A 17,453-nucleotide genomic window follows, 5' to 3' on the forward strand; every position below is an offset into this window, starting at 1 on the left:
AGGCCTAAAGCTCAGAGTATAGTCTGTTTTTTACGTATATGAAAATATATGTGCATGATCGAACACACATCCTTGCAAAGTATAGTTTATTTGACTCGTACGTGTACCCAGACGTTCAACGCAAGCCATTGCAACAAAATGCAATGCATCTCCTGGGCTACATATAGCACTGTACGTGGACCCTCGTGTATGCGTAAAAAAGGGACCATACTTCAGCCAAGACTTTTGCACAGTACTGTATATCGCTAAAAGCATATGACTAACCGGCAATCCATAACAGGCTTTTATCATTGTATATTTTTAAAGATTCTGATTTACAAGTAATACATTTAGGGGCGGTTTCCCAGACAGGGCTTAAACCTAGTCCCAGACTAACTAAATGTTAGTGTTGTCTTGATCGAAACAACTTGCACTGACATATCTTAAAATACATCAGTGCGAGTTTTGTGTCTCAAGATGCACGCAAGTAATGTTTATTTATACATTATTCTGTTAAAATGACTTAAATATCCTACTTTAACTAAGGCCTAGTCCTGGCTTAAGCTAATCCCTGTCTGGGAAACCACCCCTTAATGTATTTATTTTACAGTTAATAATTTTGCTCTATATAAGCTCTATAAATACATATTAGAGTAAAATCTGCACATTAGAGAGTCTATTAAATCTGTCAAATCAAGGCTTATTTTAGAAGAAAAGTTGTTTTTTTTCTTCGAAAAGTCTCAAAGTAGAACAGATTGTACATGAGAGACAAGCTTTTCAAATGTTTTTTATCAAGAAAAAGCATCCAATCACATAGCAGGAAACTGACTTTGAAGAGATAAACAGATGTTTAAACAAATGATGTATACATAATGAGGTCCAAAATCATAAATCAGGCAAAATCGTCTGCGCTCATGCTGAACAACAACACATGTGCACCTGTAATTAGACTCACTGAAGATCTCAAACAAATAAAAGGAGAGACAAGCATATGAACGGAGCAAAGGAGCTTTTATGTAGGTGGGAAGACCCTCAAGAACGAGAGTAGTGTGGTTAGCTAATGTATCCATCTCCATTAGATAAGAGGGGTCAACCACAACATGTCTCCCACTCCCCTTTACCTCAAAGACTTCATACAGCTAAAAGGATGCCAGCATTGCTGAAATTATACGTATTTGGAGATACCAAGATGCATACAACTCTGTCCATAATGCTATCAAAGATGACAGATTTTATATTTCAGCTTAACACGCAAAAACAACTACAAGTATGTTAATTTGACCAAGGAAGGAGCACAAAATAACTTTGCTTAAACCAGGCATGCTACCCATATCCTGAAAAGTGACGCCAAAACATTTCGATCACCCCCCTGGTGGCTGGCTGCAGTATAGGTAATAAACTCCGCCCTCTACATGTTTATGAATGGGACGTGAGCCAAACTTAAAAATTAATGAGTTGAACTATTTTTATTAATGTTTATTTTATTGGAATTATTTTCATAATTCCAGTTTGTGAAACTAGTTCTGAAAGCTTTTGTGTTCCATAAAAAGCATATAAGACACACACATTTATCACAAACAAAAAATCAATAGCAAGAATTATGCTTACAAAATTTGGTAACATGGACCTCGCTTATTATTTCTCTAAGATCAATGTTTTGTTCACAAACCACCCACAATTGAAACCAGGTGTTGTTTGTGCTATCATAATGTTTGCCTCTTATATAAATAAACTTATTGTCATTTAACATATTGTACCTTCCTTCTGTGAAAATAAGGCCTGCTATCGAATGTGTCGCATACACTAAAGCAAGTGTTATTTGTCTTGTGCAATTAACGTGCTGTTTCTATTCGCAGCAAGCAAGAATTACACTTAATATGCTCGTCTACGTTTTCTATTGATCACAGCTGCAGTAATAAATCAAATGATGGAGAAGAAAATTACAATCAGGCATATATCCAGATGAGCCGTCAAGTGCGTTTTAAACAGCCAATTGGATTTCAGTGGTTGAGCAAGGCTGTAAACTGCCAATAAAGTACGGCAAACTGCCGCATCCTCCACAGCCTAGAACTCAGGACAAAAGCATTTTGAAGTATTGTTCTGCTTTTACTTCCCAGTATTTTGTGTCGAATTGAAATCCTCCTGTGTCCTCGGTTATTTGTCAGGTCTTGCCGGGTCTTGCCTTTTATGAATGTAAGCTTTTATTCCTTGTTTTAGATGACTGTATTTTGCTTTCTACTATAAAGCTGCATTTATCTTTTAACCTTTGTTCTGTAGCATGCTCATACACAACATCCAATTTTTCCAATTATGGCAATACAAACCTATCCAGCTAGTATCAAATAAAAACTTGTCAAAACATTGGTGCAAATAAACAACTGGCAAACAAAACTTCATGGCATATGAGCAGACATACGTAGAATACAGAGAAAGATACAGACTGTTAGTTAAAGGCAGTGTATCTGCTTTTGAGTGCCTACTAGCACTGAAACCACAATCACACCCTCCATTCAAATCGCCATCCAAAGTCTCGCCTCTTCCAAAACACATGAGGTGTGTTCGACTTCATGCGGCGCTGCGCAGACTGATCGGCGGCCGACTTGAAGCAGCGCATGCCGGTTAGAAATTTTGTCAGACTTGAACTGGCCCTGAAGGCATGTGACTGACGTATGGTTTTAAAGTACCGTGAGATCGTTTTGAGAGTAGCCGAAACGTTCAAATATTCAATATTAAAGGATTAGTCCATTTTCTTAATAAAATCCAGATAATTTACTCACCATCATGTCATCCAAAATGTTGATGTCTTTCTTTGTTCAGTCGAGAGGACATTATGTTTTTTGAGGAAAACATTCCAGGATTTTTCACATTTTAATGGACTTTAATGGAACACAACACTTTACAGTTTTAATGCAGTTTAAAATTGCAGTTTCAAAGGACTCTAAATGATCCCAAACAAGGCATAAGGGTCTTATCTAGTTTAGCGAGTGTCATTTTTGGCAAAAAAACAAAACAAAAAAATGCACTTTTAAACTCCTTGTCTTCCTCCGGCTGTTTGACGCGCCAGCGCAACCTCACGTAATTGCGTAATTGATGTTAAAAGGTCACGTGTTACATATATGAAACGCACATTTGCAGACCATTTTAAACAATAAACTGACAGAAAGATGTTAATTAGTATCATTCCACATACAACAACGTCAGAACGGTCCTCTTTCTCCACACTTGTAAACACTGGGGCATAGTTTCGCATACGACATCTGTGACCTCTTGAAGTAATGATGTATTACGTGAGGTCGGGCTGGTGCGTCATACGACCAGAGAAAGATGAGGAGTTGTGGTTTATAAGTTCATATTTTTTATTTTTCTTGCCGAAAATGACAATCGTTATGCTAGATGCCTTGTTTGGGATCGTTTAGAGTCCTCTGAAACTGCAATTCCAAACCGCATCAAAACTGCTAAGTGCCGGGGTCCATCAAAGTCCATCAAAACGAGAAAAATCCTAAAATGCCCTCCCCAAAAAACACAATCTCTTCTCGACCCAACAAAGAAAGACACCAACATTCTGGATGACATGGTGGTGAGTAAATTATCTGGATTAATTTTTTTATAAAAATTGACTAATCCTTTAAGTGTTTCTGGTTGCAACTTTTCACAAAAAGGTTTTAACAAATTCACCATCTAATTCACTTAATTCGCGATAAAGAAAAGAAACACGGCGCACACGTCACTACGGCAAGCAGCAGGTGTCCGACTTGATGGGTCCGTCTTCAACTACTTCCTCGACTGCAAGCAGCAAACCTTGCCAATCGGTCTGCGCAGCGTCGCATGAACTCGAACACATCTATGAACACGCACAAATCAGACGTCCACATCTCATGTCTCGTTCACCAGTGAGAAAACTTTGCAGTACAACGTGAATAACATTACCAAAATAACGAACATAAACATCTGTTTTAAATCGGATTTAGATACAGCACTCATAAAATACCGTTATGCTAATTAGTAAAGGTACACAAAACTACACAAGCAACAGAATGTTTCATTAAAATATAATATCTGACACCCTTAAAATTAGAATAACACCGCGTACCTACAGTACACTGTAAAAAAAAAATCTGTAGAAATTACAGTATTACTGGGTGTTACTGGCAACTAGCTGCCAGTAACTTACTGTAGATTTTACATTTATGTTATTTACTGGCAACAGTTTGTTCAAAGTTAAATGAACATGAAACATTTTTAGTTTTTATGGTGTACAGTAAGTTACTGGCAACCAGTTGCATAATTACAGCAAATTTTTTACAGTGTACCTTTCCAAAAGAAACACTGCAACCACCCTTTCAGACCCTTTGCATCCCGCAGCGGTTTCCATCTCGTGGAAATGCAGTAAAATTACCAATGTTAATTCGGGTTTTTGCTCTTTGATGATCCATGCGTTTTTTGTTGTTGTTGTTTTAAAAAATGTCTTTCGTTTTGTGGCTCCTGTGCAGATTGTCACACGTGAACGCGCTGATGGCGAATTATGTCTTTGTGAACTGGGTGCGCATTGGCATATGCAAAAAACATTCACAGAAGAGGAGCAAAAAATGCATGTGTCCAATTAATGCATTCGGTCTGAGTTCAATGATTTGTTGAACATGGTCCTATGCCTTGCACAGATGACATATATTTATAAAAATGCATTTAAACAACTTAACATAGTAATTGCTTTCAGGATGTGAGAAGACTTTCAACCAGCATAACAAAAAATGTTTCTGGATCAACTCAGATACCCTGCCTTAAACTGAACTCACAATGAAACTTGCTGATGCATGAATGGCAAAGATCCAAAGGCCCAGTACCTGCCCGCTTTCTTTGCAGAATAACAGAAAGTGGCTCTGCTCCAAAGAACAAACAACACTAATTTGAAGAAACCACAGCATTGTGTCATTACGGGATCATTTCACTAAACTTAAATCAAATATAAGAGGTTGAGTTAATGCTGACCTCAAAATTTGAAGCTATGAACATGGTGGGACCAGACCATTACATAATGCCAGGCTACACAAGCATATAAACTGTAGACTAGGGCAATATTTTATTCTAATGATTAAAAGAGACGTCTAAATTGGTTTATTCCCGCTCTTTAGGTTGAATAATTTAGTAATTTAAATGTTAAGCTGAAAATATAACTGTAAATACAAGCATCAAAGGTTCAGTCATGTAACAAGTATATTTTCAACTTCAAGTAAACAAATGCAGGCTACGTTCACGTCTTTTGTCTTATGCAAACACTGTTTGACTTTCTGGAGGTAGTGGCTCAGAGGGTAACAGTGTCCAAATTAATGAACATCATGTACTACATCTCCTACTCTCTCTAAGGCATGTTTCTTGAAATGAAGAGTGCGTGCAGCAACAGGGTGATCTATCTGCGGTGTAACAGAGGGTGCCATTGAAGGTCATTCCTGCCTACTGCCATAAGACTCCACAATTCTTCCGCTGTGTTCATGAGCAGGGGAAACATTGACTTGTTTTGACTCTGCTGCCTACAACTGTTTCTCTCAACAAATGCTTTACATTGCTCTGTTTAAAGCGTTTAGTCCACTCCAGTTCAAGTTGGGTATTTTTTGCACTGCTATCCATCCATCCACTCATCCATTTGGTTTTCGTCCATCCATCAAAACTAAATTGTAGTCCAAATCCTTGTCATACGAGGCTCTCACTTTAAGGGTATGCGTGTCAAAATGTACGTGACTCTGACACATGCATCTGACAAGAAAGCTCATTTAGCTCAAAGTCAAAGGCACATACCTTCCTGCACTGCTTGGAAAGGGTTGTTGCCATCTACAAACTCCACAGATATAGTAATCTTCTCTGTTTCCAGGATCTGGTTGTTGAGGTTGAGATCTGCCACCGCCATGCGAAACACTTCGTCATCCTTTTTGGCAGATTCATCAAAAATGGCCCCTGAAAAAGACAATTTGTTAGGATTTGTTAAGAGGTCTGTATTAATGACTGCAACTTAGACAACAGTAATGATACACAGACTTTTGAGTAATAAATTAGTTTAATATTTTATCTTTATGATCTGTTTGCAGTGTAGACTTCCTACAAAGTTTCATATATACTCTTTATATGTTTGTATGAACTATTTATCAGGGTTCCTACACCTTAGTTAACTCTTTCACCGCCATTGACGAGATATCTCAACAGCTGGTTTTGTCCCTTATTGACCCAAGGTTGGGTTGAATAACCGAGCATTTTTAAAGTGTATACAGTACACATATACAGAAAAACACAATTGTTTTCTTTACATGCGCACATCAGTTTTTTTATAAATCCAGGCAGGGTACAAATGTTCCTGTAAACAACTTCATCTATAGTTCTTTAAAGGATCTGGATATAGTATTTCACAAGCTATAATTCAATCTTATACACAAGAAAATTGAATCAATTGTCAACCTCTATATATGAAAGTTAGATAAAAAAATTGTCAACCATTAAAAGAAGGTACAGTATCTGCGGCCAAGTATTTTCACAGTATGTGTCTTCTGTAGGGACAAATTGGCGCTCTTTATGTGGCGGCACACAAGACATTCAGTAGACCTATATCATATTAAAGTCTATGGTCAGTTGAGAACTGCATTTAGTCAAGACACTACCTGCAGGGCTCTGTAAAAACTGTCAGGCCTTTAACAAGACAAATCTCAGGAAAAAACACTCACTTTGTCTCCAATCCTCTGCAAAACATCATAATGGGTTTTTTATCCGAGGGTAGAATAGAGTTGCCATAGAAACAAAACTCAAGGTGGAGGTTTCTTTAAAGCTCCATATCTCATCTGTAGCGGTGGGGAATGCTGTAGTAGAGCATTACTCTCGAGTCTATGTGGACCTGCATTTGCCTTTGTTTTGCCATTTAAACTTAAACCATCTATTATTCAGACTTTAATTAAAAGATCAAACAAAGAATGTGATGCAACTTTAATTAGTATATCAATAACAAACAACTGGCAAAAAATTACTTCTTTCTGGTGCAGGGTCACTCAGACCTGTTTATTTGCATGCACTGTCTGAGTTTTTTGGCAACAGACTGACTAAAATAATTATGCAAATAGATAGCTGTGCAAGTATGCAGATAAAATCTGCACAATAAAGCACAAATCCGGGGTCCTTAAGGCTAAACCGCAAAGAGTACCACAATATGCAACACTTTATCTAAACTATATGGCATTGCTCCACCACAGCTTTTTCCAGTACAGATAATTGGCTCATACTGTAAGAACGATATTATAATGCATTTATTATCTTGTGAATGGTGCCATGATCACCAGAAAACATACACACACATACAGTAAATCTATTCAGAGCATGCTGTTAATTGCTTCAGGCAAAAAACAAGTTTTTTGACAAGACATACTCTACGTGTTATTTATTTACATAGAAATGTGCTGAGAAAACATGATTAAAATTCCCGCAGTGAAGCAATACAGGAATGCTGTTCCAGTTGGGTAAACTGGATTGCAGGTGTTTAACACGTGAGATTTGTGCTTAAATACTGCACATATAAAGTGGTGCAATTGTTTGGCTTATTAGCCCTACAATCTTAAAGGAATATTCCATTTTCTTAAAAGAAAAATCCAGATAATTTACTCGTCACCATGTCATCCAAAATGTTGATGTCTTTCTTTGTTCAGTCGAGAAGAAATTATGTTTTTTGAGGAAAACATTGCAGGATTTTTCTCATTTTAATGGACTTTAATAGACACCAACAATTAACACTTAATTCAACACGTAACAGTTTTTTTTAACGGAGTTTCAAAGGACTATAAACAATCCCAAACGAGGCATACGTGTCTTTTCTAGCAAAACGATTGTCATTTTTGCAAAGAAAAATAACAAATATACACTTTTAAAGCACAACTTCTTGTCTAGATCTGGTCGTGATGTGCCAGGTGACCCCACGCAATACGTCATGACGTCAAGAGGTCACAGAGGACGAACGCGAAACTCCGCCCCAGTGTTTACAAGTGTGTTGAAAGAGGACCGTTCCAACGTTGTTGTATGTCGACTGATACAAATTAATGTCTTTGTGTCAGTTTATTGTTTAAAATGGTCCGCAAATGTGTGTTTTATATATGTAACACGTGATCTCCCTACGTCACTACGCATTTACGTTAGGTCGCGCTGGACCGGACCTAGACGAAAAGTTGTGGCTTAAAAGTGCATATTTTTTAATTTTCTTGTCAAAAATGACAATCGTTCCGCCAGACAACACCCCAATACCTCGCATGGGATCGCGTAGAGTCCTTCGAAACTCCGTTGAAAAAAACTGTTACGTGTTGAGTTAAGTGTTAATTGCTGGTGTCCATTAAAGTCCACCAAAATGAGAAAAATCCTGCAATGTTTTCCTCAAAAAACATAATTTCTTCTCGACTGAACAAAGAAAGACATCAACATTTTGGATGACATGGTGGTGAGTAAATTATCTGGATTTTTCTTTTAAGAAAATTGAATATTCCTTTAACTTGATCAGAATCAGTAGTGTCTGAAATGACTTCTATATAGTGCACTATAGATTGTCCACCATTTTGTAGCGGTGAACAACTTAATTTGGATTATAGGTCACTCTTTTATACCTGTACATCTAATTTACCCTTTCTAACCTTACTATTTCCTAAACTCGCCAAACCGGAGTCAGCTTGAGGACACTGACATCAATCCTCACAAAAAAGTATCATATTTATATAAAGTATGTTCATACGTGTATGTTTTGTTCTTGTTGACAGTTATTAAATAATATGATAGACAGTTATGTTTTTTTATGTTTAAATTAATATATTTATTGAATATAACAAATAGTTTCTTCTTATTATTTTTAACCAATGTAATAAAGGTGACAAACTGCAAGAAAATGAACTTTACCATTTAACGATACCATAAAGCCGCACAGTTATACGGCACAGACATAATGTTTATGACCAAAATGTCTGCGGCTGCACTCTCTGATGCATGGCATTTACACCAGTGTCCAAATCATTCATTGTCGTTCTCTTTCTCCCCATATACAGTGGACTCAAATGTCATTCGCTACATAGGGAATAGAAAAGAGTGAACTAGAGAGTGGTTTCAGACACAGCATCAAAATGGAAATGTATGAGGAGAGAGGAAAAGAGACTGCTTCTATGCCGAAAGAACACCAACACTTGTTCAAACTGCAGCACAGACTTCCTCAAGTAGGTAGCGTGATTGAGAACTAAACATATTCCACAAATAAAACTGTTCAAGAGCCACCGCCGCGTCCTTATAAGCAACACTGGTCAGATTAATGTCTTGCAGCCACTCTCAAGAGGAATAAAGCAATGGGAATCAAATTCCCCCGTCTTAATCAGTGCCACTCACTATCCCATGGGGCTTCTGTTCTTCAGATGGGTGAGAGAGTTTAAGTGTTAGCGAGGGTGAGAGCGCAGTTGAGAAAACTGATTTACAAGCTGCTGGACTGCAGCTCTAAACAGAGGGGCTGCAGCTCTTGGGCAACCGAGTACCGAGAAAAAGGCAACTTCATCAAATAAATCAAAAAGAAATGAAAGAGCATCGAGCCTGGCTGAAGCAGACACACCAATGGCAAGCTGTTACAAATTACTTCATAAAAAAGTATTCAGTGATCTAGTTCAAGCACCAAAATATAAAAGTAATGTAATCTGATTATTTTTTGATTCCTTCAAGGACACATACACACACAATGTTTTATTTTTAAAAAGTACAAGAAAAAAAAATTATAGTTTATCCATAACATTTGAGTCTACACAGTCTACACAATCTACATATTACGTTTCGTTTAAAACACATGAAGCACTGATCTTTCTTATTTGATTTGACTGAACTTGGGGTGTTGGCAGTAGTAGTTACTCACCTAGACAGCTAACATCTTTTTAACATCTCTGACATTTAAGCTAACATGATTTCTGTGCTAGAATTACCTGCAAATGCGTCTTTAGGTTGGGTGTCGAGTCCTTTGATAAAGAAAGTGTTTTTGTAGCCAAAAGTCACAGTTTGCACTGTATAATGTTGTTTGTGTTTTCTTCTTTGAAAACAAAATAGCTGTGATTTTCCCAGTGGGAAATTTTTAGGGAACAAACGTTCCAGTGCACTGGGAGAATTTTGCGATTCCCCTATCAGTGCCCTGACTACTGACTAAAATAGCTGATTGAGATACAGCCAGGATCTGCGGTATAATCAAGCAGCGCTTAAAATTACGTGTTATTATGCCATAATATTTATAATATTGATAGTATTTTTTTTTCAAAAATGTAACTGTAATCTGATTACTATGTTTTTTAGTAAAAAAATATGTACGTTACTGTAACAAATTACAGTAACTACTTTGGGTATCATGATTACGTACAGTCACAATCCAACTTTTACTCCACAATCCTGTATATAATATAATTTAATGCAATTTCATTATAAACACAATGGGCCCTATAGCATACATCCGACGCAATGTGGCGCAGTTATCATATTCACATCCAGTTTCACATTGTTTAAATAGCAAATGCATTTGCGCCCATTTGTGCACCCATGGGCAATTGAAAACGAGGTCTGTTCAGACGCATTGTTTAGGCAACTAAAATAGAGTATGCCATTGACCAACTAAAACCTAGTCAATGGCGCAATATTGTTTTTGTTATTTAAAGAGTGCGTTAATAATATGCGCCTATAAACGGGATGACAACGCACGTTTGCTTATTACACACAATCGATGTGCAGCAGTACATAAAAGTTTTTTTAGATATAACAAATTTAAAGGATTAAAATGTAAAAGATTATTATTGAGTCTCTTGGACATAAATGATGACAGTTTATAGGACTTTAGAAAGTGTAAAGCTGAGATCAGCTGTCAGCGTTTTTGCTTTTAAAAAGTGCACATATTGCATTTTTTTAGTTTTTTTATGCTACCCCACAGATATATTGTATATGATGACTTTGTACCTCTGGATATGGTGAGATGAGAAACATTTTTAAGTAATATTTTCAAAACACTCAGGGCGCTGTCCGAGTGCTGAACTCTCCACACGTTTGTAAATTCTTTATCTCCTGTTTGTTACAAATAAAAGTATTTTATCTAATGTAAACCTTTTTTTTAGCATATTTGTAAATTATTCTTATATAAACCTTTTTGAGATTACAGTGATATTGCATCATACTTAACCAGCTTATTTTACTTAATACTCCACATGAAATAAAGACTTTTAAAGAGAACCAAGCCTTAATTACACAAATAACCATTATAATGAATAAACACAATTTTTAACACCAATTTTAAACTGGTGGTCTTCTTCCTCTGCTTACAGTTTTTCCGCTTACAAACTTCGCCATGTAAATAAGCAATCCACCTTGGCATGAGCACAACTTTTAAAGGGGATGAGAGATGAGACTCTCTATGGTTAAATTGCACGTTACGCCCGAACACACCCATTACTCATTGGGAGAATAGGAACAAACCTTTTAGACTGTGGGCCAAGTGCATAGACCATTTACCCTGTTGTTAATATCCCAAAAAGTGGATTCGTAGACGCCTAAATGCACTTGCCGTGTGCTGTTAGACCATGTGCTTAGATCATTAAAATAGGGCCCAATGATTTTACATTAAAATGATTGTGTTATATCTTTTATGGGGGTCATCCCTTGATAAAGCTCATACATACATCATTAATGTAATCTGCGTGAATTCTGAAGCAAAAAACTATACATTTATGGAAGAAACGAACTAAAGAACTAAAGAAAATAAGTCATATCTCGAATGGGTGAATAAAGAGTTTTCTTTTTTTGTAATCTATTCCTTTAAGTGCAAAATGCAGATGAGGTGACTAGTGGGTTCAAACTTTTTATCAAAGATTAAAAATACATTCACATAAAAAAATCAATAACTGGATTCTCTATATACATTTAGTTATGCTGAGGTAAGCACGTGAACCGTTATTAAGCATTGACTAAATAAGGTTTGAAATGCCGTTGTGTAATCGTCCTCAGGGTTAGCTAAACGCGAACACAACCATGCGTTTGAGGAATCAGCAAAGGCAAAACAGATCACTGGTTCATTGGGCAAACACCTGCTAGTATCCACAATAAAGTTTTAAGTGTTTGTGATCACTAGTGTTTCCAAAACGTTTCATATCACCTTCGCTATATACTAGATACATCAATAACTGTATAGAATACAGAAAACTTAGACAAAAATCACCTGCGTCACGCTTGTAATTTCCACTGGAAGAAATCCGTCCTGTATTAATAGCGTTATCCGTATGTTCAACCTCATGCATCGCTGTGTACACCAGTCGGCGTATGACTAGAGGGATTCAAAAACTAGGCTTGTTCGACTTCATGCAGCGCTGTAAGAACCGACAACCAAATGACGTCAAAGTACCGCGAGAGCGATTTAAAAGCAAACTCCCCTGTGTGATTTCGCGAATCGCTCTCGCGGTACTTTGAAGTCATCCGGCTGTCGATTCTTACGGCACCGCATGAAGTCGAACAAGCTTCGTTCTCGCGATTCTTTGATGTCATACGCTGAACAGCCTGCGCAGCGCCGCATGAATGTAAGCCTGTTATTATTATTATAATTATTATTATTGTTACACCGCTGTCAAATGCACAGTCCGTGTCAACTCGCGCGCGTGGCGTTCGACTTTGACTTTTCTTAAGGTCTCTTGAATCTTCATTTAGAACAGGAGTCAGTCAGCATTATACGTTATCTCTCTATAGGAATCAGCTTTTAGAAGAGATCAGATGTGCTTAAACAGAATCCAATTTTAAACTTTTAAAAACACAATTTGTTTAGCTGTGCATTTACCATATGAGCACTGTGCTGCTGCACACTGATTGCATTATACGCATTTTACAATCAATTTAAACACATTTTATGATTTTTATTGTTGTTTTATGTTCATTTTCTCTTTGGAACTGATCTATATGTAGTCTATGTGCACTTACAATTACCTTTGTGTATAAAATGTGCTATAATAATATAATTAAACTCGCCTTCCCTGAGTGAAGAACATTATAAATATCTTTTTATGTGGTTATGAGGGAAGTGGGGTTATGTTTTATGCCCCTTTTAAATGTGTTTTTGACACCCCAGTGAAGTGATCTAGTAATTAAAATAATTAGCAATTAATTAATTGTATTATTATTTATTAATTTTCAATGAAGAGAACGCAACATTCGCAATGCCATTCTATTTGTCAGTTTGTCTTTATGTAGATTTTAAAAAACGATTGACAATGGAACAATGCCACAATAACTCTGCTACACTGACGACAATGACGCTGTGATCCTTTCAAACAATGTCAAATTCATTGGAGGAATAGTTTGGATAATTAGCCGTAAGCGGGTTTCACAGTGTGTTCTCTCTCAGTGAACTGTCTCGGTCTGAAAAAATGAACGACGACTTTCTCCCTCTGTGTCAGTGACTGCAGCCAGAGGCTCTACAGTATATTGGTACACACTGTCAGGTCTGTCACAGTCTGAGAGGACCGCAGCTGGGTGAAAGTCTATGTGGTTCACCGTGTCTTACAGTCATTTTAAGCAGTCTGGCAGTGTAATGGAGCAAAGACGCATGTTGAATTTACAAGCAAATTTCTATTTGCAAACTCTTTGGTGGGCCAGTCCTTTACTCGAATACATGACATGTCATTTCAAGATGATGTATACAGTAGAGCTGATGTTTGTGTGCCACGAATGGGAGTTTGGTGATGCAAGAGGTTTCTCCTAACATAATCACTCTATAATGTCATTCTATCAGTTGACTTTTTCTTATGTAGCTTTGAAACATCTTCATTCAGTCTCTATGGATCAGATGACCAGCTGGATGATCACGAAGACCAATACTGTTCAGTATGATAGTCAGGATAAACTACACATATATCAAGTACAGTATATGCAGGCAGCGATCCCTCTTGTGGCTTTCCGTGATGATGAAGGCAACTTAGTTGTTGGTGTGGTCTGATGATGATGTATTAGTTTGCGATGGAATGAGGGCTTCTGAATCTTAGGCGCAGATTTATGACCGCAGGGGTGCGCCCCTAAAAAGAACGCCGGTTTGTGTTGACACCTCTGAGACAAGGCGGATTAATGAGTTTTGCAGACCACTGAGAACAGTAATGGCCAGATATAATACGTGATATAAAAACGGCAACACTGAGCACTGTTTATCATACTGGCAGTGGCCCGCCACCCACTGTCATCCATTAATAACTCTCAATTTTTGCTTTGCAGTCGTTCGGCCCTCTCTTTGTCTGTCAGCATGCAAACAAACCGCACTGTTCTGGCTTTTGTTCGACGATGTATGGTGGTCTGCCCTCAAGCCTGTGCCTACATTTATTGGTCTGTGGGTGAGATTTAATTAAACTGTCATGAGCAACTGGCAACCTGCTGTGGTTATTTGCAGTCATTTTTAACAAAGCCCATCATCACCGTATTAAAACCACAGCGACATCACTGCTGAAAAGACCAGCATAAATATTGCATGCTATGTTTTGGATGCTAGTTCCCAGCATGGGATGCTGGTGTACTGGTGTACCCACCAGGCCGCTTAACTCATAGGAGATGTCACGCATATCCACTTCTTTTAGAGGACTGTCATCCTCATCGATTAAGAAATGAAGGGGGGTGTCAGAGTTGATGACCTTTGACATTTCACTCTGATTCCCTGTGCACTGCCCCATTGTGGCAGTAAACAAAGTGACACTCACCTAATCAGGAGTACTCCAGGAACATAATTGTAATAGACTAGATTAAGATGCATTTCATACATTTGAGTTTTTGTGACAAAGCTTTTTAGACCATGTGTCCAACAAAGCGTTTAATGTAAAAACGCAGACTTGCATGCTTGGCAGCGTTTTTTCGGTTGAACGCTTTGGTTGATGCTATACTACTGTTTTGTTTGTCAGTCATTGTACAATGCGCTGGTTGTTTGGTTTGTCCAAATCCTCCTCCACAGTTACAATATGTTTTCATTCACCTATTTTTATGCACATTTTGGAGATGCACATAAAAACACTGGATGGAAGCACCAAGATGTGCATAAAAAATTGCATAAAACTTGTGTGCATAATCATTGGATAAATTTCTTATTTGATAAGAAAACATGAGCATGAACACTTTAACCAAAACAAAACACTTTATACGAAATAAATCCCTAGATGCGTCTCAAAAAAGTCATGTGCAAGGTGATGTGTTGACCACCCTGTTCTGATGATGCAAAAGTTGCAACTACGGTAGGTGAGAAGGCCATTCTTTGTGTTTCCCAAGCCTGATGAATTTGTTATAAATACGTGTTTAATGCTGTAAAATACATTCGATATTACAGTCACATCACATGCCGTCCAGAATGAAAGAACATTTCAACATGGACCCATTGTGCAAGCTGTCTCTTTAGTACCGCATTGGTTTATTCACATTGGCGGCTCGTGACTGCTCTTCAGAGGGGCGCAAATTAAAAATATGTGTTCGGAGTTTCATGTGTGTTGCTCGTGTTTTCAAAATATGTGTTTGTTGCGTCATGTGAACCATGTGCATCACGTGTTTTGTCAAAATAAGTGCCTGCTACACACTCGTCAAAACCATTTATGATAAAAGAGATGCTCACTTTACAAAATACACGCAAGATACTCCCGTAACAGTAAACGAGAGTTACGTATGTAACTACGGTTCTATGAATCCCGGATGACCGCCAGAGGCGGTGCTTAAGCACTGAATGATCCATCTCGCGCATGCGCAGGTCGAGTGTTTATACCAACAAAGTCACCCGTGACCCCTGATGCCTACGGAGAGTCTATAACTTCCGGTGACATCAGAGGATCTGTTCCTACAGAATCTTCTCGCGAGTACACGGGAATTCTGAGTGACAGAACGCTCTGGCGGTCATCCGGGATTCATAGAACCGTAGTTACATACGTAACTCTCGTTCTATTTCATCCCTACTGACCGCCAGAGGCGGTGCTTAAGCACTGGATGACACATACCAGAAAAGTCACGAGGAATTTAGCACGTACCTTATTGAGAGGACAGCGCAGAGTCTGGCAACAGGACCACCTCCAGTGGATGGGGGGTGGCGACATTCACCCGGTAGAACCTGGAGAAGGTACTCGGGGATGCCCATGATGCCGCCTCACAGATGCGCTCCAGGGGCACGCCGCGCAGGGCCGCCCATGAAGTTGAGACTGCCCTGGTAGAGTGGCACCTCACCCCGGATGGCAGGGGGTGACCACCTCGTTTATATGCCTGGGTGATTACATCCACCACCCAATGAGACAACCGCTGTTTGGAGAGAGCACAGCCCCTCCTAGGACCACCATAGCAGAGGAAGAGCTGGTCTGACTGCCTTATACTTGCAGTCGCGACAACGTAGGCTCTGAGAGCCCGTACGGGACACAGCAGCTGTAATCTGTCCTCCCCTTCTGGGGGAGTAAATTGTGCCAGGTGGATAGGCTGGTTAAGGTTGGTTGATGACAAAACCTTCGGAAGAAAAGCTGAATTCGGCCACAGGGTAACCCCCGAGCCATCGGAGTTCCACCTCAAACATGAGTCACTCACAGAGAGCGCATGAAGTTCCCCAACACGTTTCGCTGACGTGATAGCAAGGAGAAAGGCAGTCTTAATAGAGACCCACTTCAGCTCTGCCTGAGCCAGGGGTTCAAAGGGAGGTGAACATAGGGAATCGAGCACCAGGTGTAGATCACAGGCTGGAGCGCGTTGTGCTCGTGGGGGGCGTAACCGCCATGCACCCTTCAGAAAAAGGGACACCAATCTGTGACACCCCACCGTGTCGTTGTCCACCCGAGCATGTCGAGAGGAAATGGCTGCCACATATACCCTCAAGGTAGCCGGGGACCGGCCGCCATCCAAGAGTGACTGGAGAAACTCTAGAATCTTTGGAACTGAACAGTGCACAGGGTCCACATTCCTGTCTGAGCACCATGTAGTAAACAGCCGCCACCTGTTCTCATACTGCGCCCGGGTAGAAGGCGCCCTTGCATTCAATATGGTATTGCAGACGCCATCTGAACACTCAGTCAGCAGCGGGTCGGGCCCTGCAGCGACCAGACCCACAGCTGCAGGCGGTGAGGATCGGGATGCCAGATTTGGCCCCGTAACTGAGACAGGAGATCCCTCCTGTCTGGGAGGCGCCACGGTGAACCGTTGCAGAGACTGTACAACAGTGGAAACCATGTTCTTCCCGGCCAGAAGGGGGCTACCAACAGTAGCCTGTGACCGTGTTGGAGGACTCTCTGCAGTGTTGGAAGAATCAGAGGGATTGGTGGAAAAGCATAGAGGAGAACCTCTGGCCAATCGTGTGCGAGAGCATCCTGGCCCAGAGGGCTGCTCTTCTCCGTCCAGGAGAACCAAAGGGGGCAATGGGTCGATTCCTCTGAGGCAAAGAGATCCACCCCTGCCCTGCCGAAGATGTCCCAGATGCTGAGGACCACATCCGGATG

The 17,453-nt window shown here is 39.4% G+C and overlaps 1 protein-coding gene across 6 annotated transcripts in view; it reads right to left on the reverse strand.

Moving 5' to 3' along the window:
• Window positions 1–17,453, reverse strand: part of grid2 (glutamate receptor, ionotropic, delta 2) — a 485,524-nt gene that overhangs the window by 403,354 nt on the left and 64,717 nt on the right. For 5 of the 6 annotated variants that reach the window (XR_008634267.2, XR_008634268.2, XM_055168104.2 and 2 more), the window contains exon 2: window positions 5,770–5,925. Coding sequence is in view for 4 of the 6 variants with exons in the window: in XM_055168104.2 (XP_055024079.2) it covers window positions 5,770–5,925 (156 nt within the window). In the remaining 2 variants the exon portion in view is untranslated. Of the gene's footprint in view, window positions 1–5,769; window positions 5,926–12,199; window positions 12,315–17,453 lie in introns of those variants that run through there. The other variant, XM_055168105.2, reaches the window with a different exon arrangement.

The sequence above is a fragment of the Misgurnus anguillicaudatus genome, chromosome 5 (assembly GCF_027580225.2).
Source record: "Misgurnus anguillicaudatus chromosome 5, ASM2758022v2, whole genome shotgun sequence".
Taxonomy (NCBI): Eukaryota; Metazoa; Chordata; class Actinopteri; order Cypriniformes; family Cobitidae; genus Misgurnus; species Misgurnus anguillicaudatus.